We start from the raw sequence: 25,802 nt of genomic DNA, 5'->3' as shown, positions 1-25,802 counted from the left end.
ACAAGATGTTCCACAGCCCGGCACCCTGAGCCCATATTCTTAAGGGTTGTGATGTACCGTCTGTCTCTAAAAGAGGAGGGAGCTGAGACCCAGGCGGGAGGGGAGGGAGAGGCTGAGGAGGGTGCTGGGAAGCCTTATCTCTAGCCTCAGGGCTGTTCCACCCTGGCCTATCAGGGCCTCTGCCCCCAGCTGGCTTCTGTGGGGGCCTCCTCAGAGTGAGCAGTGGCTTGGCCTTGCCCTTGGCCCGCAGCTTCAGTCCAAACAGGCTGCGCCCACATTCCCTGGCTGCTCTCCAGCCAGCGGGAGCTGAGAGGACAAAGTCCAGTGCCTGTGAGGGCTGAAGGCTGTGCAGGGGCCTCTGTGGGAGAGGAAGCAGCAGGGAGCCTCTGAGAGCTGTGCTCCGCCAGCTCCTAGATGCTGGGCCTCCTGGGGAGCACGACCCTCGCCGGCTTGGTTGCAGGCGCCTTGGCGGCCCTGGTGCTGCTGTTGTGGCTTCTGGTCGCCTGCCTGCACCACGAAGCGCAGGACCAGGATGTGGAGAGGAACCTCCCGGCCGCGGCTGCAAGGAGACGCCGAGTCCGGTGGGGTCGGCCCTGGCTCTTCCCGGGCCGGGGTCGCCTGGGACACTTTCACCATCCCCATCATCCTGGCCACGTGGCTCACATGCACCACGGGGGCCTCGGCCACCACCATGCTCACCACCACGGCCACCACCACGGCCACCACCATGGCCGCAGAGGGCGCCACTGAAACCTGCGCTCACCAGGATGAGCGGATCCCGATGTCCCAGGTGCAGAAGGGCGCCTCTCTGTGGCGAGCGCCGGTACTGTGCCCGGGTCTTGCTTGGACAGCATCTGCAAACTGTGTCCAGCTAGCCAAGGAAGCAGACAACTGAGGGGCATGCAGGATGATCCCCGTGCACGCTGCAGGAGGCTAAGGGACTGTGGCCAAAGGTGGTTTTTGAAGATGGACTCCACCATGTGACTGTAGCGCCTCCTGGGCACCGGAAGTGACAGCATGGGTGTGCACTGCTGCACAGAAGATGCCCCCTGGGCTGTCTTCTGACTTCCTCCACCTCTGGCTCCCGGGTGGGGGGTGGTGAGGTGGTGGGGTGGTGGGGTGGTGGGGTGGTGGGTGGGGAAGTGGGGTTATAGCTGCGAGAGACCCAGGGAATGGCCTTTCTCCTGAAAAGGCGGCATGAGGCTGCGCAGACAATTCACTGGTGCCTTAATACAAGAAAATCTAAACAACTAAGAGACTTTTGTGAAGAGGCTCTTGATTTCCACTCAAGTGGGAGTGGGGGAGGGAACCACCAGGCCCTTGTCTGCGCTGCTCTGGGACCTCCCTCTCCGAGGGGAAGCGAGTGCTGGGAGCAGGTGGTGCCTGCCTTGGCTGGAGGGCTGGCGGTGCTGCAGGGGACCCTGGGTGGGCTCTGCGCACTTCCAGGACAGTAGGTAAGAAGGGCACTGGCATGGGGCTGAGCTCTGAGGGAGGACTTAGGGTTTACAGGCAGCTATGTCTTGAGAGGGCTGTGTGCATACCAAAAGGAGCTGGGCCAGTCCAAGGACTTGGAGAGAAGGGAGGAGGCTACTCCCTCAGGCCTCTGCCTCCAGTGCTCTTCCAGACGGCCCCAGGCAGAGCTCAAGAACCTGCAGAAGCCCTGCTTAGCGGGCCCTGCTGGAGTCAGTGTTTCTTGGTAGTTTTCCAGCCCAATGTTAAGTCTCCTGTCAGCCTGCCCGGGTTGGTGCCCGCATGTGGTACGGCGTGTGTTGGGAGGGAGGTTTCCTTTTCCCTCAAATTGAAAGGATCTTGGGGGAAATGTGCCAATGTGCCCTGTGACACCCCAAGTGCTATAAATCAGCATTTCCTCAGTAGAGTGATATTAGAATTGGGAGGTAGTGGGGGTGGGGGTGGGGGAAGTGGGATGACACAAATCCCTTTCTGCCAAGCCCAGAGGCAGGTTCCTGAACAGCCCAGGGACAGCTGGTGGATTTCCAGAGAGCGGAAGAGAGGGAACTGTGTCCCAAGGCCTCCAGCCTGGGCTTGTGAGAGCTAGAGAGGGAAGCAGAGGGAGGCCAGGGAGGGTGGTGGGGAGGGCTGGAGAGTGGGCTGGAAAGTCAGGGCCTGGTGACTCACAAGAACAGAACATCCTGTTTTTCTTCTGTTTCCCGGTGGACTCTCTGTGAGGGCTGGAGTTGGGGTGCGAGTAGGAGAGGAAGGCCTATTTGCACTCATGGTCACACTTGACTCCTGGGCTGGGGAAATGGGTCTCGGGCCAGCACGGACTGTTGATTCCATTTCTGCAGCATCCTTCAGATCTGTCTCCCTCCACCCCCTCCTTTCCCCCACATCCTGTGCTAGCTCACACCACAGCAGCCTGAACTCCTTGCAGAGCCCCCTGGGTCCTCCTATCGGCAGCCCTGTTTCTTCCTGAAGCCCCTGCATACTGGGACCCACGGCATCTGCTGAAACTCCTCCTTGTCTTTGGGACAGAGCCTCTGCCTCTTGGTTGGCGTTTGGTGTCCTCTGCCTCAGTTCCCATCCACCCCCTTGCCTCCTCGATCCTAGGCACATAGCACCTCTCACTAGTCCTTTAAAATTCTCTTCCCCACTTAGTATCTTTTCCCAAGAAGTATTTGTGACTCTCTCTCCTTGGGGTTCTGATTTATTATTTTTCTGCTTCTTCCTGTTGGAGCACTTGACCACACTTTCCCCACAGATGTCAGGCAGGACTCGCAACGTCAGAGGTCTGTGAACTCCCTGAGGGGTTCCTGCCTCCCCCAGCACAGAGCCAGCCCATAGGTTGGATACTCAGGGCGGATGCTCAGAGCCTCATATTCTCTTAAAAAAAACAAATAGAACTGGAATAAGCACATGCTGGATGACTGGAGACTGAGGTCCGGATAATAGGAGAGTGGGGCCCTGAAAGCTGAGAGGAACCCCAGCCTCCCGAGGCCTTGCTGAGTGCGATTGTGCAGCCACTCGTCTCCCCAGTGCTGGAGGAGCTGAAAGCGGGAGGGGATTGTTTTACAGATGAAGGTCTAGAACCATATGGTTCTCTCTCTGCTGAGCTGCGAGCTTGCCTTTCCTAGGCAGGACCTGGTGCCTCAGGGGATGCCAGTGCCCTTCTTGAAATCATTTAAAAAAATTTTGTCTTTATTTATTTATTGGGTAGAGACAGAAAAATCAAGAGAGAAGGGGTGATAGAGAGGGAGAGACAGAAAGACACCTGTAACACTGCTTCACCACTCACACAGCTTTCCCCCTGCACATGGGGACTGGGGGCTCGAACCCAGGTGCCTGCTCATTTCATCATGTGTGCTCAACCAGGTGTGCCGCCACCCAATCCCCCTTTTTGCGCTCATGTGGCATGTCTGTGATGTGGTCTTTTTCTTCATGAGTTGATGACAATGGATTATCAGAGGACATAATCTATATTTTATTTTCTCTTTCTAGTTTTTTTTTTTTTTTAACCCGAGTACTACTCATCTCTGGCTTATGGTGGGTGGTGCTGGGGATTGAACCTGAGCCCTTTGTTGCCTCAAGCCTAAATGTCTTTTTGCACAACCATTATGCTGTCTTCCCAGCCCTGACATGGATGTATTCAAATGATAGATATCTGGAGACCCCTGCTGCATTGGAGCTCATGGGTAGGGGCTGTACTCACACGATTACAAAAGTCACAACAAGAAAAGATAATACCTGCAAGAACAAACAGAGAACCTTGGGGGAACCACTTCTGAACTGGGGCCTACGTGACTATCTTGGGTTCTATCTATCTGAGTTCTGCTAGCGCAGCTGCCCCTGGCCAGTGATTGGTGAAGGGCACTGAGCTGGAGGTCCCCCCACCCCCGCCCCGACTCCCAGACTTCAGATGTCAGTGGGACAGACCGTGTTGCAGATTGCCTGTGTGTGCGGGACGCTAAGAGCCCTCAAAGCAGACTGTGTCTGTCTGTATTTACTGTGCAACTGGGTCCTTCTCCTTATGTCACACAGCCTCCACTCAAATACTCACTGTCTCTGATGAGAATGAGCCAGAAGACGTAACTTACGGAGGAGTCAAAGAAGGGGTCATGGGTCTAAATCTCAGAAACAGAAAAATGAAGCCTAAAGAAGCAGAAGCTAAGAGGTCTGAGTGGTTGCCCTTTATCCCAGTTATCCTGGTGAAGTGGAGAACCCAGAAGGGGCGGGATAGGAAAGGCCTGGGGTGGGAACAGGGCAGTCACCAAGGATAGCAGACCCTGACCTCTCTCTTACAATTGGAGGAAGGCTCGAGGTGCTCAGGAATATGAATTCAGGAAATGCTCCCAGCCGCTAAGATATTTTGGTGCCTGGTCCCAAGCAGGACCCAGGCTGCAGCGCCCAGGGATGTGCATGTCATGGCCTGGCCCCTGGGGCAGACTCTGCGTCAGGAAGTGATGGCACTGCCTACAGTCAGCTGCCTCGCTGGGGAGTCCTGGGTAAGTGTCCTGATTGTGAGCAGACAGGCAGCCAGAGGGCTGAAGGGAGGCTGGGTGCAGAGGAGGGACAGCTTCTCCTGGAACCACAGGACCAAGGAGGCCCTCAGTATATCACTGAAGAGGTTCTGTGGTGTTGGGCTGGAGAGTGTCCTGCCCTGTCTAAAGAGTGTTCTCCAGCCCCCACTGTGCTCCTTCCCACTTAGCTCAGAGTGGGCATGTGCGCCCCCACTCCCTCCCCCCACCCAGGGCCAGGGCATGGGAGGCAGCAGACAGGCTGATTCAAGTACCCAAGGACTGGATGGGGGCGGGGGTTGTCTTTTGTCTGAGACAAACTCCTTGAAACTTGTTAGCCTGGCCAGAGGAATGGGGTTGGCAGGATTCCTTCTGAGCACAATCTTCTGCCCTTCCTTCTAGTCCGGGAGTCTTGAGCTGACACTATTCACAAGTTATTTTATTTTATTTCATTGCATTTCAACTTATGTATCTTATCATTTCACTGGAGGAAATGACTTATTTTTATTTTTTTTCTTTATTGGGGGGTAATGGTTTACAGTGGACAGTAAGGTACAATAGTTTGCACATGTGTAACACTTCTCAGTTTTCCACATAACACTCTAACCCCTTACCTAGGCCCTCCTCTGCCATCATGTTCCAGGATTTGAACATTCCCCAGCCCCCCACCCCAGAGTCCTTTACTTGGATGCAATACACCAGGGAAATGATGACTGAAAGGACTGTTGTCACATGTGCATGCAATTCCTTATCTCCCCATGACAGGTGTCAGCATTCCACATTCCCACTAGCTTGTCATCTTCCTCCACCATAGGACACTAGATCACTGCCCCCTTTCAAAGCCTTCCCTTTCTCCCTGTAGTCCCTGATTCTGCTGCAGTGGACCCTAACTCAGCTTCACCCTATATTTCCCCTTTCTATGTTTCTTTATTTTAATTTTTAAAATTATCTTTATTTATTGGATTGAGACAGCCAGAAATTGAGAGGGAAGAGGAGAGAGAGAGAAAGAGAGAGAGAGAGAGAGAGCTACAACACTGCTTCACCACTCAAAAAAAAAGCTTTCTTTTCCCCGCAGGTGGGGACCAAGGGCTTGAACCCAGGTTCTTGCACAGTGTAACATGTGCATTCAACTAGCTGTGCCGCCACCCAGTCCCCTCTCTGTTTCTTAAGCCTCACCTGCGAATGAAGTCATTTGGTCCTCATCCTTTTCCTTCTGACTTTTTTTTTCTTCACTTAATATGATTCCTTTAAATTCCATCCAATTCATGGGTTCTTTTCCAGAAGCTGCCTGTGGAGTTGCCACAGCTCATGGGAGCCTGGTCTGAGGCTTAGAAACCAATCACAGAGGCCAACGGAAGTCAGAGCAGGGCCATGTGGGGGACCTGGTGTCCTAGAGGAGACCTTGGACCAGTATCTTCTTAGAGACAGCGGCTGGAGCAGAAGGATACCTGCCACCACCAAGAGGCCCCTGCTTTGGATACGGAGTGAAGGCCCCAAGAAGTACCCAGGCTGCTGAGCAGGTCATGGAAACGGCAGTGATCGGAGCAGTGGTGCTGCTGCTTCTGGTCACCCTGGCCATCGCTTGCATCCTCTGCTGCTTCAGCTGTGACTCAAGGACCCGGGATCTGCAGGGGGGCCCAGGCCGAAGTTTCACAGTGGCCACGTTTCACCAGGAGGCTTCTCTCTTCACCGGGCCACCTCACCATACACAGACGGTGGCAGGTGCCCGGGACTTCTGGACCTTCACTTGAAGCTCAGCAGACCCTGAAGTTTGCTCTGCAGTGGGTCCAACTCACAACCCCCACCCCCAGCAAACCTCTCTTTCCTCCCTTTCCTTCAACTTCTAATGTCCTTATTTATTTCACCTGTATCTAATAAGCCTTTGTCCCTTGATGTGACCTGCAGTTCTGGACATCAAGGTGGTGGGACCAGCAGGGACTTACTTCTGACACCTGAGCGCTGATCTGGACGCTGCCTGCTGGGTGGGGTCTAGGATGGGCCTAGAGAGTGAGGGGCTGGACACGGCCTTGGCTGGTGGATGGGCCAGCTCTGCTGACTGACGTGGACCCTGACAGACCACGGGAAGCTAAGCAGATTGGAAGGAATTCTTGCACGTCACTCCAGGATGTTGCTGAGACTCTAGCCACCAGAGCAAGCAGTGCCCTCAGGTGAATGGCTTTACACATCGTTTCTAACCAGTTCCCTCAATGGAGTTTCTCTTGTTACTTGAATGTGCACATTGCACAGAGCCAGCCGTGGGACCTGGCCTCTAACAATTCCCTGCAACCAGCCCCTGAGATTCTGAAGCCAAAAAAAAAGCTGCTTTCAAAGGGGGACAAGTGACTTGTTTTGCCATTGAACGTGTGCAACCTTTTATGGGTCTCCCAGGAACCAGGGTTGAAAAGCCACATAAGGAAGCAGAAGAAAAGTTAAGAGTTGAAAAAAGCAACTATTTCAATATACTTCGAACAAGACTTTATTAATGAACCCTACCAGGTCACTTCTGTTCTTGGAGTCTGTGAGTGACTAGCGTGGCAGCAGAAGGATAGAAAACTGTGAGCTAAAAGATAACTCCAAATAAGTTGTGTTACTTTGAGAGCATGTAAGAAAATGTATGTTTCCACCATAAATAAATATTCAGTTTTTATTAATAGATCTATTTTCTCTGTATCCACAAGGTAAATGTTGTGCCTACTTTATTCTGTGATTTTAATTAATTAATTCTACCAGAGCTATCGCTGGGGCTTGGTGCTAGCAACACACTATTCCCCATAATCTGGTTCCCCTTTTTGCTTCTTTAACAAACATTTACTTATTAATGTATTTATTTATAATTTTTTATAGAGACAGAGGAACTGAAAGGGAAGAGGGGACATAGGGGGAGAGGGAGAGAGAGAAGCAGCATTGCTTCACCATTTGTGAAGCTTTCCTCCCTGCAGGTGAGGAACCCCACTTCTTGAGCATGGTAAAGCATTTAACTGGTGTGCCCTGGCCCAATCCTCAAGGGAAGCACTTCTTGCTTCATCTAATCAACTTGTTCTGGATAAATTGGAGAGATTGACCTCACCCACTATGACCAGCCAGGAGCAAAAAAGTGGTAGCCTGACTAGTTGGGCTGGGCAGTCTAGTACACACACACACACACACACAGACACACAGACACACAGACACACACACACACACACACACACACACACTGCAATCTGCTGCTGATACAGGGAGAGAGTGGTGGCTCTTGCAGGACCTGGAGAGAAAGTCCTTGAAGACCCAGGGGATGGCCAGCCCTTTGTGGAAGGAGAACTGAGGAAGTGGAGCAGCTGCCCCAGGAGAGGAAGAAGTTTGAGAAACGAAGGCTGTCAGGGGCCAGTAGCCTGGAGTAGGCTGACAAAAGCTAGTGGCTGAGGAGGAGAAAGAGCATGTGAGGCAAGAAGATGGGTAGTAAGACTGTCACCTTTAGTAAATAAAAACACAGGAAGGTCCCATTGATTTCAGTGTCAGATAGGTGACAATTGTCTTAGTATAAATACGGGTTTTTTTTTTTTTTTTGCAATATTTGGGACATACACTGAATCAGTATTGTCTGTTGGACATTCAGATCTAACTGGATGAGTTAGTATTGCAAGGAAGAGATTGGGTCTCAGAGAGAGCTGGTCAAGTGTTGGAAAGTGGCAGGGAGACTGGTGAAATCGAACTCAGAGAAGAGACCTCAGGGAAGGATTTCACAACAGAGAAGGACTGAGTGGACTGCAGGGCTGTGTGTGTCCTGTGTGGACATATATGCTAAGTGGTGGGTGAGTGTACAGGTGTGTTGTGTGTGGGGGGCATGTTGTGTATTGTACACTGTGTCTGGGTGTGTTTGTTGTGCGGTGTGTGAATTCTTGTAGGTGTGTATACTGTAGTGTGTGCGAAACTAGGTGTTGATATGTCCGCGTAACTGGGGGCACCACTGCCTGGCCCTCGAGACTAGAAGTTTGTTGTATGCTGAATGTGCTGGCATTCTGCTCTTTGAATGTGAAGAGAGGGAGGGGCTGAATTACAAGCCCAGTGGGAAGCCCCTCTGTCCCCAGTAGAATGAGGCAGCAAGGACAGAGACTGGGGCTGCCACTAGGAGGCCAGCGAAGCCAGAAGTTTGGCAACGATGAGGAAGATGGTTCCGGGTACCCCTGGGGGTCTGGGGCAGACCCATACTCCACCCAGGCCTTTCAGTTTCTCACTGTTTCTTCCTCTCCACTAATTCTGTGTTATGCCTTGGACTTCATCAGGCATCGGGCTCTGTGCTTTCATATGTCGTTGGGGCTCACAGCAGCTCCATCGCCTCCACCTTACAGCTGAGGTCTCCACTGTGTACTGCTTTGTGTTAATGCCCTGCAGGCAGGGACTAGGGAGGGTGGTCTGTCCTCCCCCTCTATGTGTGGACCACACGTTTAAAGGTACATGTTTCAAGGGAAGGGGGGGGGGACAGCACACCCAGGCATATGAATTGCTCAGAGTTTCCTTGAACAAAAGCTTCACCCTCACTCATTGTCACCTTGACCTATTTCCCTCCCTCCTTCCTTCCCTCCCTCCCTCTCTTCCTCTTTTTCTCACCTTCCTTCTGTCTTTCCTTCCTCCCTTCCTTCTATCCATTCTCCTTTCTTCCTTCTCTCCCATTTTTCTCTCTTCTTCTCTTTCTTTTTTCTGCCTCTCTTCCTTTCTTTTTCCCTGCCTGTCTTTATTTTATTTAGTTAATCTCTTATTAAGTTGCTTGATTTTAAGTGAACATTCATTTATACTACACAGCACATTCATTTATACTACACAGCACTACTACATTTATTCATTATACTACTACTTGCTAGAAGAAGTACCACAAACATTTGAATCCAAATATTCAGTAATTAAATCGCTACCCAACCATAATATGGGGGGGGGGCATTTAGAGGTTTAAACATTTTCCTCTTAAGCTTTAGTAGCAAAAGCCCTTAAAATGGTCCTGACAGGATGGGGGTATGAATTGACCTGCTAATATCCTTGTCCAGCAAAGAAGCAATTACAGAAGCCAAACCTTCTACCTTCTGCACCCCATAATGATCCTGGGTCCATGCTCCCATAAGGTTAAAGGATAGGAAAGCTTCCAATGGAGGGGATGGGATACAAAACTCTGGTGATGGAAACTGTATAGAATTGTACCCCTGTTACCTTACAATCTTGTTAATTATTATTAAATCACTCATCTATTTTTTTAAAGTTCTTAATAAAACTTCTGCAGCTATTTGGTATGGTAACCAGATTCATCGATCTTGAGAAATTCTTCAAGTTGGCTCATCTTTTCAGCGGGATCACGAGTTCCAGATACCATGATGCCATGTGGAGGACCACCCTTTGTCTTATTCTGTACATGTGGTCAACCAAAACCAGAAATTCTCAACTGTTTTCCTCCAACAGCAGGGCTTGGCTCATCCGCTCCATTTCCGGAATTAAAGCTTGGTCAGTGGCAAACAGACTCCTGCAGCCACCCCTCCAGGTAAAAGCATCAATGGGTTGCTCCATTCCTGCACTGGATACCACCATGCAGCGGATATGTGGAATGGGAATTGGTGCTTTCAGCAGCTTGTCCACGTCCTGGGCAAATGTCCGTGGATCTCCTCAACCTCACGAATAACTTGGTCATCATCATTGTCATCATCGGCCATGCTGGCTCAGCTCACTTGCCCAAGTGAGGTCCTAGTAACTCTCGAGGTATTTCCCCTTCCTTCCTTCCTTCCTTCCTTCCTTCCTTCCTTCCTTCCTTCCTTCCTTCCTTCCTCTCTCCCTCCCTCTCCCTTCTTCCCTTCCCTTTCTTTTCTTCCTTTATTTTCTTAAAATATATTTTATCAATTGAATAGAGACATAGAGGAAGGGGAGATAGAAAGGAAGAGAGACACCTGCAGGATTGCTTCACCACTAGTGAAGATTTCCCCTTGCTTGAATCTGGGTCCTTGTGCCTCTAATGTGTATGCTCAAGCACGTACACCACCACCCAGACTCTTCCTTCCTTCCTTCCTTTCTTTCTTTCTTTCTTTCTTTCTTTCTTTCTTTCTTCCTTTCTCTTTCTTTCTTTCTTTCTTTCTTCCTTTCTCTCTCTCTCTCTTTCTTTCTTCCTTTCTCTTTCTTTCTTTTTTTCTCCCTCCCTCCCTTCCTTCCTTCCTTTCTTTCTTTCTTTCTTTCTTCCTTTCTCTCTCTCTCTCTTTCTTTCTTCCTTTCTCTTTCTTTCTTTCTCCCTCCCTCCCTTCCTTCCTTCCTTCCTTTCTTTTTTTTCTTTCTTTATCTTTCTATTTCTCTCTCTCTTCCTGTCATCCCAGGAGGATTCACCATTCTGGGTTTACTTTTTCAGAAAGAGTGAGGCACAGAGGCAGAGAATGAGGGAGTGGCACCACAGCACCAAAGCCTCTTCCAGTGTGGTGCAAGCCAGGCTTGAACCTGGGTGGCACACATGGCAAAGCAGGTGCACTATCCAAGTGAGCTATTTTTCTGGCCACCATGTGGCCCACCCATCTCTAATAGGCAAACCTGTGGTCTCATCTTGGCCCTCCCAAGGCCCCCTAGAACTGTGCATCTGCAGAGGTACAGGCTGTGCCTGTCCACACACAGACCTTGCTGCCCTTGGCCTCCTAGGAGTTCCTTTCCAGCTCCACCCCAAGGCAAAGGGTGGTGTGTTTCCCAGCCTGGCTTGGCAGAGGGAAAAGTCCAGTTCTGTTCCTGCCAACAACTTACAAGGATTGGGTTCCCCTGATTTTACTGGGTGTGCGTGGAGTGGGGTGGGGGCAGGATGAGAATCCCATCCTGCTGGGTCTAGAGGGAAAGAGTCTGGAAACTAGCTGTCTGGAGGGGCCCTCCTGTCTGTTGCCTCTCCACATTCCAGGCCCTGAAAGCAGACTGGTGGTTCTGGAACAGGCTGGATTCTGAAAACAGGAGGCACTGAAATAACATGTTTTCCGGAAAAGTACCTTCCTTAAAGGAAACCACTTGTTCCAAGAAGGAGAAAAGGTTCATTGTACCTCTCCAGGTCCCCTTCCCTCAGGACATGACACTCAAAAAGACTGATACAACGTCATAAGAGTGCACGAGTGTTCTCTCTCTCTCTCTCTACCTCTCTCTCTCTCTTTCTCTCTCTCTCTCTCTCTCTCTCACACACACACACACACACACACACACACACACACACACACACACACACACACACACACACACCTGCCTAGTTCATATGGCTGAGCTGAGCAAGGCTGAGGAGTGGCGAGAGCATGGCTTGAGTTGGGTGTGTTGGGGAGAGCAGAGGAGTGACCTGGGACCCAGCCTGGTCTGAGGGAGATGCCTGCCCTACCTACTGCCCTTGAATTCCTGAGTCAGCTTGCAGACCCTGATCCTATGTCTTTGGCTCAGATATGACTGAGGACTTGGCAAGACCTCCCCTTGTAGGGGCCATGGCTAGGATGAGCTCCTTGGCACTTCATATCATCTCCAGAGAGACTCTTTCCTGGCTGCCTGTGGCTTACTTTAGGAAGAAGCCAGGGTTGGGGTGTGCCAGAGATCCTCTGTGCACTTTTGAGTCACAGAGCAACACCTGTGAACATATGTATTCAGATGTGCATTTCTGAGGGGCAGAGTGACTCAGTCCTGCCTGGGGCCTGGCTCTGGGGTAGCCACAGCTTTCCCCCATCTAGTACATTGTTTCTGCCTGTGGAACATCTGCCTCCAGTGCCCTTGTCCCTGTGACTGGTCCCCCTGGTCTCACCTCACTACTGTGCAGCCTCCCCCCTCCCCATCATAACTGTGTTGTCTAAAACTGTGAAGTTTTTTGTCATTTGTTATAACAGAAAACTATTATTCGCTTAACAATCAGTGTGCAGCAAAACTTGAGTGAACATTAACCAGAGTTTGCTTCTCAGGTTAGTCCCATTCCTGGACGCCCAGGAAGAGAGTCAGGCAGCACTTGAAAGTACACAAGGACAAGAGCTGAAGCACCGATGGGCTAGGCTTCCTTAGAAATGAAGAAGACATTTCTCAGGAAGGAATATCATCATGACAAAGGCTAGATCCTGGGCCAGGTATTGTTTGATGGCCATCTCTGATATATTTTTTATTTTTAGATCACTGGGCTGGGGAAATGTTGATTTTCAAGACTGTTGTCATAAGTGACTTTCCAATATCCCTGTGACAAGTCAGCATGCTTTATCCTTTACCAACTCGCCATCTTCCTCCCCCACAAGACACTGGGTTTCCAGTCCCCTTCTAACCCCACCCTGTCTCTTCTCTTTGGAGCCTTGGGATCTGCTACAACAGGTCATAGTTAATTAAAGTTTCACCTTGTATTTCACCTTCCTTTTTTTTCTTTTCTTAAGTCCCATATATGAGTGAGATCATCAGGTATTTGTCCTTTTTTGTCTAATAATGCCAAGTTTATCTTACAGAAACAGCCCCACAAAGGACTCTAGAGCAAAAGGGGAAGGGAGGGGGTGGAGGGGCTATTGGGCTGTAATGCATAGTGGTGGAAATGGGCCAAGTTGGAGGAGAGAGTGTTTAGCAGTTACCTACCATGGGGAGATGAGAGACTGTATTCATGTGTCAACAACTGTATTGTAAACAATTAAACCCAATAATATGATTTAAAAAAGAAGAAGAAACACGGACAACTATGCAAACAAATGTTCAGCTTGCTCGGTAGTATTCTTTTAAACATAAAGTTATGAAGAGCCAAGTCTCTAAGGATGAGGAAGAGGTTCGGCAGTAGACGACCTCCCTTGCATGTGTGAGGCCTCAGGTTTCCTCAACATTACATGAAAGCAGGGGGGCGGGCATTGGCACACCAGGTTAGACACACATAGTTTGAAGCACAAGGACCTGCACAAGGATCCCCGTTCAAGCTACTGGCCCCCCACTTGCAAAGGGGTCACTTCACAAGCAGTGAAGCAGTGAAGCAGGTGTCGATCTTTCTCTCTCCCTCTCTGTCTTCCCCTCACCTCTTAATTTCTCTCTGTTCTCTCAAAAAAAAAAGAAAAGAAAATAATGACCACAGCACCTGTGGATCATTGTGCAGCGCCAAGCCCCAGCGATAAGCCTGGATGTGGGAAAAAAAAAAAAACTACATGAGGACACAAAGAAGACAGAACAAGTGGTACTTGATGGGTGGTAGCATGGTTCTTGGTCTCTATCTTTCTCATAAAAGTAAAATAAAATAAAAATTGGACTAGAGTGGGTAAACTAGGAATACCAAAGGACACCATCAAGGACCGCAACAAGATAGGACTAGAACAACTTTAGGAACCCACCAAATCACTGGTGTGTGCAAACACGTGTGGCTCATGAACAGAGAGGAGCCTAGGAGAGATTAAGTGGCTGATAACAGTCCAGCAGTTTAAAAGTTGAGATACCACCTCCAGTCTGTTTCACCAACAAAAAGATGGCTGAAGGGAGGAGAGGACTCCCCTAAGATTCACCAAATGAAATTGTGAGTCTCTACTGCTACTTCCCTCAGAATCTGGAGCAGTGGGGTAGGGGTGGGGGAGGCCCTGTGCTGACACCAGGGGACAGAGAACCAATGAGGAAAGTCAGGAGAAGATCTACAACTCCATGGCCTAGTGGTGGGGTTGTGAGAGTCTCTTTGCATAACCACTGGATTATCTCTGCCCCACCCTGTTTATCTCTTGGTCAGGAGTCAGTGATTAAGCTAAGAAGCCTACTTATAGTTTAAGAGCCCTCAGGCTCCCATAGCCTATAGGGAAGAAAAAGAACAAAAGAGGCTTTTAAGCCAGTGTGCTCCAACTTAGGGATTAAAATAATCTTGAAACAACTGTCAATTTCCACAACAGTGAACCCTTTAATTACATTACTTAGACACAAGTCAATCCAGGCTAGAATGATCAGTAATTTGAAAAATACTGAAAGAGGGACCTCATAACATAATATATAAAATGGTTAAACCAAGAAGAAGAAATATTGGAGAAATGAACCAGGACAAGAGTCCAGCTAAAAGCCCCACCAAGGTTGAAGCACAAAATAATGAGGTCAACATCCAAACACCAGTTAAGGAAATAATCATAGGAGTGAGTAAAGAGTTTGAAAGAATTGTTATCAGAAATGCAGAAAAAACAAATGAGACTCTGGAAGGAAACACTAATTATCTCCAGGTTATTAGAGAGCTGAAAGCTGAAATAGCTGAGCTAAGAACACAACTAGCTGAACAAACTAAAACAATATCAGAACAGGGTAACAAAATAGATGTACTCCAGAAAACAGTAGAGGGGAGAGAGAATAGAATAAATGAGGCTGAAGACAGAATTAGCAAGATTGAGGATGAAACAGAGACAACTAAAATGGAAGCAAGAGATCTCAAAAAGAGATTAAGAGACACTGAAAATAACAACAGAGACCTATGGGATGACGTCAAAAGAAATAATATACACATTATTGACTTACCAGAGGAAGAAAGAGAGGGAGAGGAAGAAAGAATTCTTCAGCCCATAATAGCTGAGAACATCTCTAGTCTAGAAAACATCAAAGACAAAAAGGTCCAAGAAGCCTAGAGGGTCCCAGACAGAATTAACCCAGACTTAAAGACACCAACACACATCCTATTTAGAATGGAAAGTAATAAGGATAAAGAAAGGATCCTGAAGGTTGCAAGAGAACGGTCACCTACAGAGCAGCGAGACTTCTCCACGCAAACACTATAGGCCAGAAGAGAATGACAAGATATTTATCACGTGTGCAACGAGAAAGGCTTTTAACCAAGACTACTGTATCCTGTTAGACTGTAATTAAATCTAGATGTAGGCATAAAAGCCTTCTCAGACAAGAAACAGTTGAAAGAATCAACTATCACCAAGCCTGTCCTGAAAGAAGTTCTGAAAGGTCTCCTATAGTCAGACCACCATAAATATGCCATCTATCAGAAAATCTAAAAATCTACAAGAATGATGTTAAAAAATATCTTCAAACTTTGATATCAATAAATTTCAATGGCCTGAATTCACCTATTAAAAGGCACAGAGTAGAAAGATGGATCAGAAAACACAACCCAATAGTATTCTGTCTACAGGAAACCCATCTTACCCAACAAGACAACCACAGGCTCAAAGTGAAAGGGTGGAAAACTATCATAAAAGCCAATGGCCCACATAAAAGGGCAGAAACAGCTATTCTCATATCTTACATGATAGACTTTAAATAAATAAAATTTAAAAAGATAGGGATGGACACTACTTAGTGCTCAGAGGATCAGTCAATCAAGAGGACTTAACAACTATTAACATCTATGCCAGTGAGAAGCCATCTAAATACATCATACAACTACTGAAAGAGCTATAGCAATATATTAATAGCAACACAGTCATGGTAGGGGACTTCAACACCCCACTCTCTCAACTTGACAGATCATCCATGCAGAAAATCAATAAAGACATGAGGGAGCTAAATGAGGAGATATTGGACATTTTCAGAGTCATTCATTCCAAGAAACTGGAATACACATTTTACTCAAATCCATATGGGTCATTCTCAAGGATAGACCATATGTTAGGTCACAAAGACAGCATCAGCAAATTCAAGAGTATCTTTTCAGACCACAGTGGAATTCAACTAACACTTAACAATCAACAAAAGATTAGTAATAGTACCAAAATGTGGATGTTCAACAGTACACTACTTAACAACTACTGGGTCAAAGAGGAAATAAAGGAAGAAATCAAAATGTTTTGAGAATTCAGTGAAAATGAAGACACAAGCTATCAAAATATTTGGGACACAGCTAAGGCAGTACTGAGAGGGAAGTTCATAGTCATACAAACACACATTAGGAAATAAGAAAAGGCACAAAGAAACAGCCTGACTACGCATATTAAAGACCTAGAGGAAGAAGAACAAAGGAATCCTAAAGCAACCAGAAGGACAGGAATCACTAAAGTTAGGGCAGAAATAAATAACATTGAGAATAAGAAAACCATACAAAAGATCAAGGAAAGTAAATGTTGGTTCTTCAAAAGAGTGAACAAAATCAACAAATCTTTAGCCAGACTCACAAAAAAAAAAAAAAAAGGGAGAAGACCCAAATAAATTGGATCATAAATGAAAGAGGAGATATCACAACAGACACCACAGAAATTCAACATATCATGCGAGGCTTCTATGAACAACTCTATGCCAGCAAGCTAGAGAACCTGGAAGAAATGGATGATTTTCTAGATACCTACAAACTTCCAAAATTAAGTAAAGAGGAACTAGATAACACGAACAGGCCCGTCATAGCTAATGGAATTGAAGCAGTTATCAAAAACCTTCCCAAGAATAAAAGTCCTAGACCAGATGTTTTTACAAATGAATTCTACAGAACTTTCAAAGAAGAACTAATACCTCTACTTCTAAAAGTTTTCCAGAAGATTGAAGACACTGGAATACTCCCTGCCAGCTTCTATGAAGCCAACATCACTTTCATACCAAAAGCAGAGACGGACACAACCAAAAAAGAAAACTACAGACCAATATCTCTGAAGAACATAGATGTGGAAATACTGAGCAAAATTCTAGCCAACTGGATACAGCAGTATATTAAAAAGATTGTTCATCATGACCAAGTGGGGTTTATCCCAGGCATGCAAATTTGGTTTAATATATGTAAATCAATCAATGTGATCTACTCCATCAATAAAAGCAAGACCAAAAACCGCATGGTCATATCAATAGATGCAGAAAAAGCCTTTTTTTTTTTTTACTGCATTTTTTATTGCATCATTGTTGAGTGTAAACCATTAATCCCCCCCCAATTTTTTAATACTATTTTTTATTGGGGAATTAATGTTTTACATTCAAAAGTAAGTACAATAGTTTGTACATGCATAACATCCCCCAGATTCCCATATAACAATACAACCCCCACTAGGTCCTCTGAATCCTTCTTGGACCTGTATTCTCCCCACCTACCCACCACAGAGTCTTTTACTGTGGTGAGATATGCCAATTCCAGTTCAGGTTCTACTTCTGTTTTCTTTTCTGATCTTGTTTTTCAACTTCTGCCTGAGAGTGAGATCATCCCATATTTATCCTTCTGTTTCTGACTTATTTCACTCAACGTGATTTTTTTCAAGGTCCATCCAAGATTGGCTGAAAACAGTGAAGTCACCATTTTTAATAGCTGAATAGTATTCCATTGTGAATATATACCACAACTTGCTCAGCCACTCATCTGTTGTTGGACACTTGGGCTGCTTCCAGGTTTTGGCTATTACACATTGTGCTGCTAAGAACATATGTGTACACAGATCTTTTGGGCTGGATATGTTGGGTTCCTTAGGATATATCCCCAGGAGAGGAATTGTAGGATCATAGGGTAGGTCCATTTCTAGCCTTCTGAGAGTTCTCCAGACTGTTCTCCACAGAGGCTGGACCAATTGACATTCCCACCAGTAGTGCAGGAGGGTTCCTTTGACCCCACACCCTCTCCAATATTTGCTGCTGTTACCTTTTCTGATGTATGACATTCTCACAGGAGTGAAGTGGTATCTCCTTGTTGTCTTTATTTGCATTTCTCTGACAGTCAGAGACTTGGAGCATTTTTTCATGTGTTTCTTGGCCTTTTGGATCTCTTCTGTGGTGAATATTCTGTCCATGTCCTCCCCCCATTTTTGGATGGGGTTATTTGTTTTCTTCTTGTTGAGTTTAGCAAGCTCTTTATATATTTTGGTTACTAGCCTCTTGCCTGATGTATGGCATGTAAAGATCTCCCATTCTGTGAGGGGTCTCTTGGTTTGGGTAGTGGTTTCTTTTGCTGTGCAGAAATTTTTAAATTTGATGTAGTCCCATAGGTTTATGCTTGCCTTAGTCTTCTTTGTAACTGGATTCCTTTCATTGAAGATGTCTTTAAAATTTATGCGAGAAAGAGTTCTGCCAATATTTTCCTCTAAGTATCTGATAGATTCTGTTCTAACATCCAAGTCCTTGATCCACTTGGAATTTACTTTTGTATTTGGTGAAATACAGTGGTTCAGTTTCATTCTTCTGCATGTTTCAACCCATTGTTTCCAACACCATTTGTTGAAGAGACTCTGCTTTCCCCATTGAATAGCCTGAGCCCCTTTGTCAAAGATTAGATGTCAATAGGTGTGGGGCCTCAATTCTGGGCTCTCAATTCTATTCCACTGGTCAGTGTGTCTATTGATGTTCCAGTATCAAGCAGTTTTGATGACAATGGCCCTATAATACAATTTGAGATCTGGGAGTGTGATGCCTCCAGTTCTGTTCTTTCTTCTCAAGATTGTTTTGGCAATTCTAGGTCTTTTCTGGTTTCAGATAAACATTTGTAGCATTTGTTGTATTTAAAAAATGTGCTTGGGATCTTGATGGGGATAGCATTAAATCTGTATATGGCTCTGGGTAGTATATTCATTTTGATGATATTAATTCTACCAACCCATGAACATGGAATATCTTTCCACTTCTTTGTGTCTTTTTCAATTTCCTTGAGTAGTGACTCATAATTTTCAGTATACAAGTCTTTCACTTCTTTGGTTAGGTTTACTCCTAGATATCTTATTGTTTTAATTGCTATAGTAAAAGGAATTGATTTCTGGATTTCAATTTCTTCTAGCGTAGTGTTTGCATAAAGGAATACCACTGACTTCTGAATGTTAATTTTGTAGCCTGACACCTTATTGTATTGCCTGATGATTTCCAAAAGCTTCTTGCTGGATTCCTTAGGTTTTTATGTGTATATTATCATGTCATCTGCAAATAGGGAGAGTTTGATTTCTTCTGTTCCAATCAGTATCCCTTGATTTCCTTGCTCCTGCCTGATTGCTATGGCAAGAACTTCCAACACTATGTTGAATAGTAATGATGACAGTGGGCAGCCCTGTCTAGTACCTGATGTGAGGAGAAATGGTTCCAGGTTTTCACCATTGAGTATGATGTTGGCTGTAGGTTTGCTATATATAGATTCCACTATCTTCAGGAATTTTCCATCTATTCCCATTTTTTGTAGTGTTTTGATTATAAAGGGATGTTGTATTTTGTCAAAGGCTTTCTCTGCATCTATTGATATGACCATGTGGTTTTTGGTTTTGCTTTTGTTGATGTGGTGGTTCACATTGATTGATTTACATATATTAAACCAACCTTGCATGCCTGGGATAAACCCCACGTGGTCATGATGAACAAACTTTTTAATATACTGCTGTATCTGGTTGGCTAGAATTTTGTTCAGTATTTTCGCATCTATGTTCATCAGAGATATTGGTCTGTAGTTTTCTTTTTTGGTTGTGTCCGTCTCTGCTTTTGGTATGAAAGTGATATTAGCTTCATAGAAGCTGGCAGGGAGTATTCCAGTGTCTTCAATCTTCTGGAAGACTTTTAAAAGTAGAGGTATTAGTTCTTCTTTGAAAGTTCTGTAGAATTCATTTGTAAAACCATCTGGTCCAGGACTTTTATTTTTGGGGAGATTTTTGATAACTGTTTCAATTTCATTAGCTGTGATGGGCCTGTTCATGTTATCCACTTCCTCTTTACTTAGTTTTGGAAGTTGGTAGGTATCTAGGAAATCATTCATTTCTTCCAGGTTCTCTAGCTTGGTGGCATATAGTTGTTCATAGAAGCCTCGCATGATATATTGAATTTCTGCGGTGTCTGTTGTGTTATCTCCTCTTTCATTTACTATCCGATTTATTTGGGTCTTCTTCCTTTTTTTTTTTTTTTTTGTGAGTCTGGATAAAGGTTTGTCAATTTTGTTCACTCTTTTGAAGAACCAACATTTACTTTCCTTGATCTTTTGTATGGTTTTCTTATTCTCAATGTTATTTATTTCTGCCCTAACTTTAGTGATTTCTGTCCTTTTGGTTGCTTTAGGGTTCCTTTGTTCTTCTTCTTCTAGGTCTTTAAGATGTGCAATCAGGCTGTTTATTTGTGCTTTTTCTTGTTTCCTAATGTGTGCTTGTATAGCTATGAACTTCCCTCTCAGTACTGCCTTAGCTGTGTCCCAAATATTTTGATAGCTTGTGTCTTCATTTTCATTGAACTCTCGAAACATTTTGATTTCTTCCTTGATTTCTTCTTTGACCCAGAAGTTGTTAAGAAGTGTACTGTTGAGCTTCCACATTTTGGGACTATTACTAATCTTTTGTTGATTGTTAAGTGTTAGTTTAATTCCACTGTGGTCAGAAAAGATGCTTGGGATGGTTTCAATGCACTTGAATTTGCTGATGCTGTTTTTGTGGCCTGTCATATGGTCTGTCCTTGAAATGACCCATGTGGATTTGAGTAAAATGTGTATTCCAATTTCTTGGGATGAATGACTCTGAAAATGTCCAATAGTTCCAGTTTATCTATCTCTTCATTTAGCTCCGTTATGTCTTTATTGATTTTCTGCCTGGATGATCTGTCATGTTGAGAGAGTGGGGTGTTGAAGTCCCCTACTATGACATTGTTGCTGTTAATATATTGCTGTAGCTCTTTTAGTAGGCGTTTGATGTATTTAGATGGCTTCTCATTGGTGCCATAGATGTTAATAATTCTCATAGATGTTAATAATTGTTAAGTCCTCTTGATTGACTGATCCTCTGAGCATTCAGTAGTGTCCATTCCTATCTTTTTTAATCTTACCTATTTTAAAGTCTATTGTGTCAGAAATGAGAATAGCTGTCCCTGCCCTTTTTTGTGGGCCATTGGCTTGTATGATAGTTTTCCATCCTTTCACTATAAGTCTGTGTTTGTCTTGTTGAGTTAGGTGGGTTTCCTGTAGATAGCATATTGTTGGGTTGTATTTTCTTATCCATCTTCCTATTCTGTGTCTTTTAATAGGTGAATTCAGGCCATTGACATTTATTCATATCAAAGATTGAAGATATTTTAACGCCATTCTTCTAGAGTTTTAGAGTGTTCTGATATATGTCCTATTTATGATGGTCTGACTGTTTATAGAAGACCTTTCAGGGATTCAACTTCCGGAGGCGGAGCTACGAGCAGCAGATAGCTTTCTCTCCTCTCCTCTCCTCTCCTCTCCTCTCCTCTCCTCTCCTCTCCTCTCCTCTCCTCTTCTCTCCCGGATCAACTAGGAATACCAAAGGAGACCACCCGGACCGAAACAAGACAGGACTAGAATGACCGCAGGAACCCAGTAAATCACCCGTGAGTACAACCACGCGTGGCTGGTTACAGAGAGGAGAGAGGGGCCTAAGGAGAGATTAAGTGACTGCTAACAGTTCAACAGTTTATCAGTGGAGACACCACCTCCAGTCTGCTCCACAAGAAGGGGTCAGCTGAAGGGAGGAAAGGACTCCCCAGAGACTCACCAAGTGCAACTCTGAGTCTCCATTGCTACTACCCTCAGAATCTGGAGCAGCAACAGGGAGGGACACCAGGGGACAGAGATCTAACCAGAAAACTCAGGAGAAGACCTATACCTCGGTGGCATAGCTGAGGGGCTGTGAAAGTCTCTTTGCATAACCACTGGATTATCTCTGCCACACCCTGCTTTATCTCTTGGTCAGGAGTCAGTGATTAAGCTAAGAAGCCTATTGATAGTTTAAAGCCCTCAGGCTCCCATAGCCTACAGGGAAGAAAAAAAAAGAGGCTTTTACACCACTGAGCTCCAACTCAGGGATTGAAAAAACTGTTAACTTCCACCATGGTAAAACCTTTAATTAAATTACTTAGACACAAGTCAATCCAGGCAATAGTAATCAATAATTTGAAAAGTACTGATAAAGGGAACTCATAACATAATATATAAAATGGTTAAAACAAGAAAAAATATTGGAGACTCGAACCAGGACAAGAGTCCAGCTAAAAGTCCTCCAGAGGGTAAAGCACAAAACGAGTTCAACATCAAAACATTAGCTAAGGAAATAATAACAGGAGTGAGTAAAGAATTTGAAAAAATTGTAATCAGAAATGCAGGAACAACAAATGAGAATATGGAAGAAAATTCTAATTATCTCATGGTTATTAGAGAGCTGAAAGCTGAAATCGCTGAGCTAAGAAGGCAACTAGCTGAACAAGCTAAAACAGTATCAGAGCAGGGCAACAAAATAGATGAACTCCAGAAAACAGTAGAGGGCAGAGAGAAGAGAATCTATGAGGCTGAAGACAGAATTAGCAAGATTGAGGATGAATTAGAGACAACTAAAAAAGAAGTAAGAGATCTCAAAAAGAGATTAAGAGATGCTGAAAACAACAACAGAGTCCTATGGGATGACTTCAAAAGAAACAATATACGCATTATTGGCTTACCAGAGGAAGAAAGAGAAGGAGAGGAAGAAAGCATTCTCCAGGCCATAATAGCTGAAAATTTCTCTAGTCTAGACAACACCAAAGACATAAAGATTCAAGAAGCCCAGAGGGCCCCAAACAGAATTAACCCAGACCTAAAGACACCAAGATATGTCATACTAAGAATGGAAAGGAATAAGGATAAAGAAAGGATCCTGGGGAGTCGGGCTGTAGCACAGCGGGTTAAGCGCAGGTGGCACAAAGCACAAGGACCGGCATAAGGATCCCGGTTCAAACCCTGGCTCCCCACCTGCAGGGGAGTCGCTTCACAGGTGGTGAAGCAGGTCTGCAGGTGTCTATCTTTCTCTCCTCCTCTCTGTCTTCCCCTCCTCTCTCCATTTCTCTCTGTCTTATCCAACAACGATGACAACAACAATAATAACTACAACAATAAAACAACAAGGGCAACAAAAGGGAATAAATAAATAAAAATAAAATATTTAAAAAAATTTTAAAAAAAAGGATCCTCAAGGCTGCAAGAGAAAAACAAAGAGTCACCTACAAAGGAAAACCCATAAGATTAGCAGCAGACTTCTCCATACAAACACTACAGGCCAGAAGAGAATGGCAAGATATCTATCGAGTGCTCAATGAGAAAGGCTTTCAGCCAAGAATACTATATCCTGCTAGACTGTCATTCAGACTAGATGGAAGCATCAAAACCTTCTCAGACAAGCAACAGTTGAAGGAAGCAACTATCACCAAGCTGTCCCTGAAAGAAGTTCTGAAAGGTCTCCTATAAACAACCAGACCATCACAAATAGGACATATATCAAAACACTCTAAAACTCTACAAGAATGGTGTTAAAATATCTTCAATCTTTAATATCAATAAATGTCAATGGCCTGAATTCACCTATTAAAAGACACAGAGTAGGAAGATGGATAAGAAAACACAACCCAACAATATGTTGTCTACAGGAAACTCACCTAACTCAACAAGACAAACACAGACTTAAAGTGAAAGGATGGAAAACTATCATACAAGCCAATGGCCCACAAAAAAGGGCAGGAACAGCTATTCTCATATCTGACATCATAGACTTTAAAATAGATAAGATTAAAAAAGATAGGAATGGACACTACTGAATGCTCAGAGGATCAGTCAATCAAGAGGACTTAACAATTATTAATATCTATGCACCCAATGAGAAGCCATCTAAATACATCAAACTTCTACTGAAAGAGCTACAGCAATATATTAACAGTAACACAATCATAGTAGGGGACTTCAGCACCCCACTATTTCAACTTGACAGATCATCCAGGGAGAAAATAAGTAAAGACATAAGGGAGCTGAATGAAGAGATAGATAAACTAGAACTATTGGACATTTTCAGAGTCATTCATCCCAAGAAACTGGAATACACATTTTACTCAAATCCACATGGATCATTCTCAAGGATAGGCCATATGTTAGGCCACAAAGACAGCATCAGCCAATTCAAGAGCATTGAAACCATCCCAAGCATCTTCTCAGACCACAGTGGAATTAAACTAACACTTAACAATCAACAAAAGATTAGTAATAGTCCCAAAATGTGGAAGCTCAACAGTACACTTCTTAACAACTTCTGGGTCAAAGAAGAAATCAAGGAAGAAATCAAAATGTTTCGAGAGTTCAATGAAAATGAAGACACAAGCTATCAAAATATTTGGGACACAGCTAAAGCAGTCCTAAGAGGGAAGTTCATACAAGCACACATTAGGAAACAAGAAAAAGCACAAACAGCCTGATTGCACATCTTAAAGACCTAGAAGAAGAAGAACAAAGGAATCCTAAAGCAACCAGAAGGACAGAAATCACTAAAGTTAGGGCAGAAATAAATAACATTGAGAATAGGAAAACCATACAAAAGATCAATGAAAGTAAATGTTGGTTCTTCGAAAGAGTATACAAAATCGACAAACCTTTAGCCAGACTCACAAAACAGAAAAGGGAGAAGACCCAAATAAATCGGATAGTAAATGAAAGAGGAGATAACACAACAGAAACCGCAGAAATTCAACATATCATGCGAGGCTTCTATGAACAACTATATGCCACCAAGCTAGAGAACCTGGAAGAAATGAATGATTTCCTAGATACCTACCAACTCCCAAAACTAAGTAAAGAGGAAGTGGATAACATCAACAGGCCCATCACAGCTAATGAAATTGAAACAGTTATCAAAAATCTCCCCAAAAATAAAAGTCCTGGACCAGATGGTTTTACAAATGAATTCTACAGAACTTTCAAAGAAGAACTAATACCTCTACTTTTAAAAGTCTTCCAGAAGATTGAAGACACTGGAATACTCCCTGCCAGCTTCTATGAAGCCAACATCACCCTGATACCAAAAGCAGACACGGACACAACCAAAAAAGAAAACTACAGACCAATATCTCTGATGAACATAGATGCGAAAATATTCAACAAAATTCTAGCCAACCGGATACAGCAGTATATCAAAAAGATTGTTCATCAGGACCAAGTGGGGTTTATCCCAGGCATGCAAGGTTGGTTTAATATACGTAAATCAATCAATGTGATCCACCACATCAATAAAAGCAAGACCAAAAACCACATGGTCATATCAATAGATGCAGAGAAAGCCTTTGACAAAATACAACATCCCTTTATGATCAAAACACTACAAAAAATGGGAATAGATGGAAAATTCCTGAAGATAGTGGAGTCTATATATAGCAAACCTACAGCCAACATCATACTCATTGGTGAAAAACTGGAAGCATTTCCCCTCACATCAGGTACTAGACAGGGCTGCCCACTATCACCATTACTATTCAACATAGTGTTAGAAGTCTTGCCATAGCAATCAGGCAGGAGCAAGGAATTAAAGGCATACAGATTGGAAGAGAAGAAGTCAGACTCTCCTTATTTGCAGATGACATGATAGTATACATGGAAAAACCTAAGGAATCCAGCAAGAAGCTTTTGGAAATCATCAGGCAATACAATAAGGTGTCAGGCTATAAAATTAACATTCAAAAGTCAGTGGCATTCCTCTATGCAAACACTAAGTTAGAAGAAATTGAAATCCAGAAATCAGTTCCTTTTTC

General features: G+C 44.6%; 2 protein-coding genes and 1 pseudogene across 2 annotated transcripts; all 3 read left to right on the top strand.

The window, feature by feature from the left end:
• Positions 1 to 226: 226 nt before the first annotated feature.
• Positions 227 to 1,254, top strand: HRCT1 (histidine rich carboxyl terminus 1). The gene has a single exon (XM_007522885.3). The coding sequence runs from the start codon at positions 415 to 417 to the stop codon at positions 748 to 750; it is 336 nt and encodes a 111-aa protein (XP_007522947.2). The 5' UTR covers positions 227 to 414; the 3' UTR covers positions 751 to 1,254.
• Positions 1,255 to 4,216: 2,962 nt separating this feature from the next.
• SPAAR (small regulatory polypeptide of amino acid response) lies at positions 4,217 to 7,587 on the top strand. The gene is made up of 2 exons (XM_060199193.1): positions 4,217 to 4,460; positions 5,754 to 7,587. The coding sequence occupies exon 2, from the start codon at positions 5,996 to 5,998 to the stop codon at positions 6,221 to 6,223; it is 228 nt and encodes a 75-aa protein (XP_060055176.1). The 5' UTR covers positions 4,217 to 4,460; positions 5,754 to 5,995; the 3' UTR covers positions 6,224 to 7,587.
• Positions 7,588 to 10,031: 2,444 nt separating this feature from the next.
• Positions 10,032 to 25,802, top strand: part of LOC103114432 (olfactory receptor 13C7-like) — a 33,598-nt pseudogene continuing 17,827 nt past the window's right edge.

This window comes from Erinaceus europaeus, chromosome 10 (assembly GCF_950295315.1).
Source record: "Erinaceus europaeus chromosome 10, mEriEur2.1, whole genome shotgun sequence".
Classification (NCBI taxonomy): domain Eukaryota; kingdom Metazoa; phylum Chordata; class Mammalia; order Eulipotyphla; family Erinaceidae; genus Erinaceus; species Erinaceus europaeus.
The sequence above is the reverse complement of the archived record's forward strand: the minus strand, read 5'-3'. Positions and strand labels throughout refer to the sequence as shown.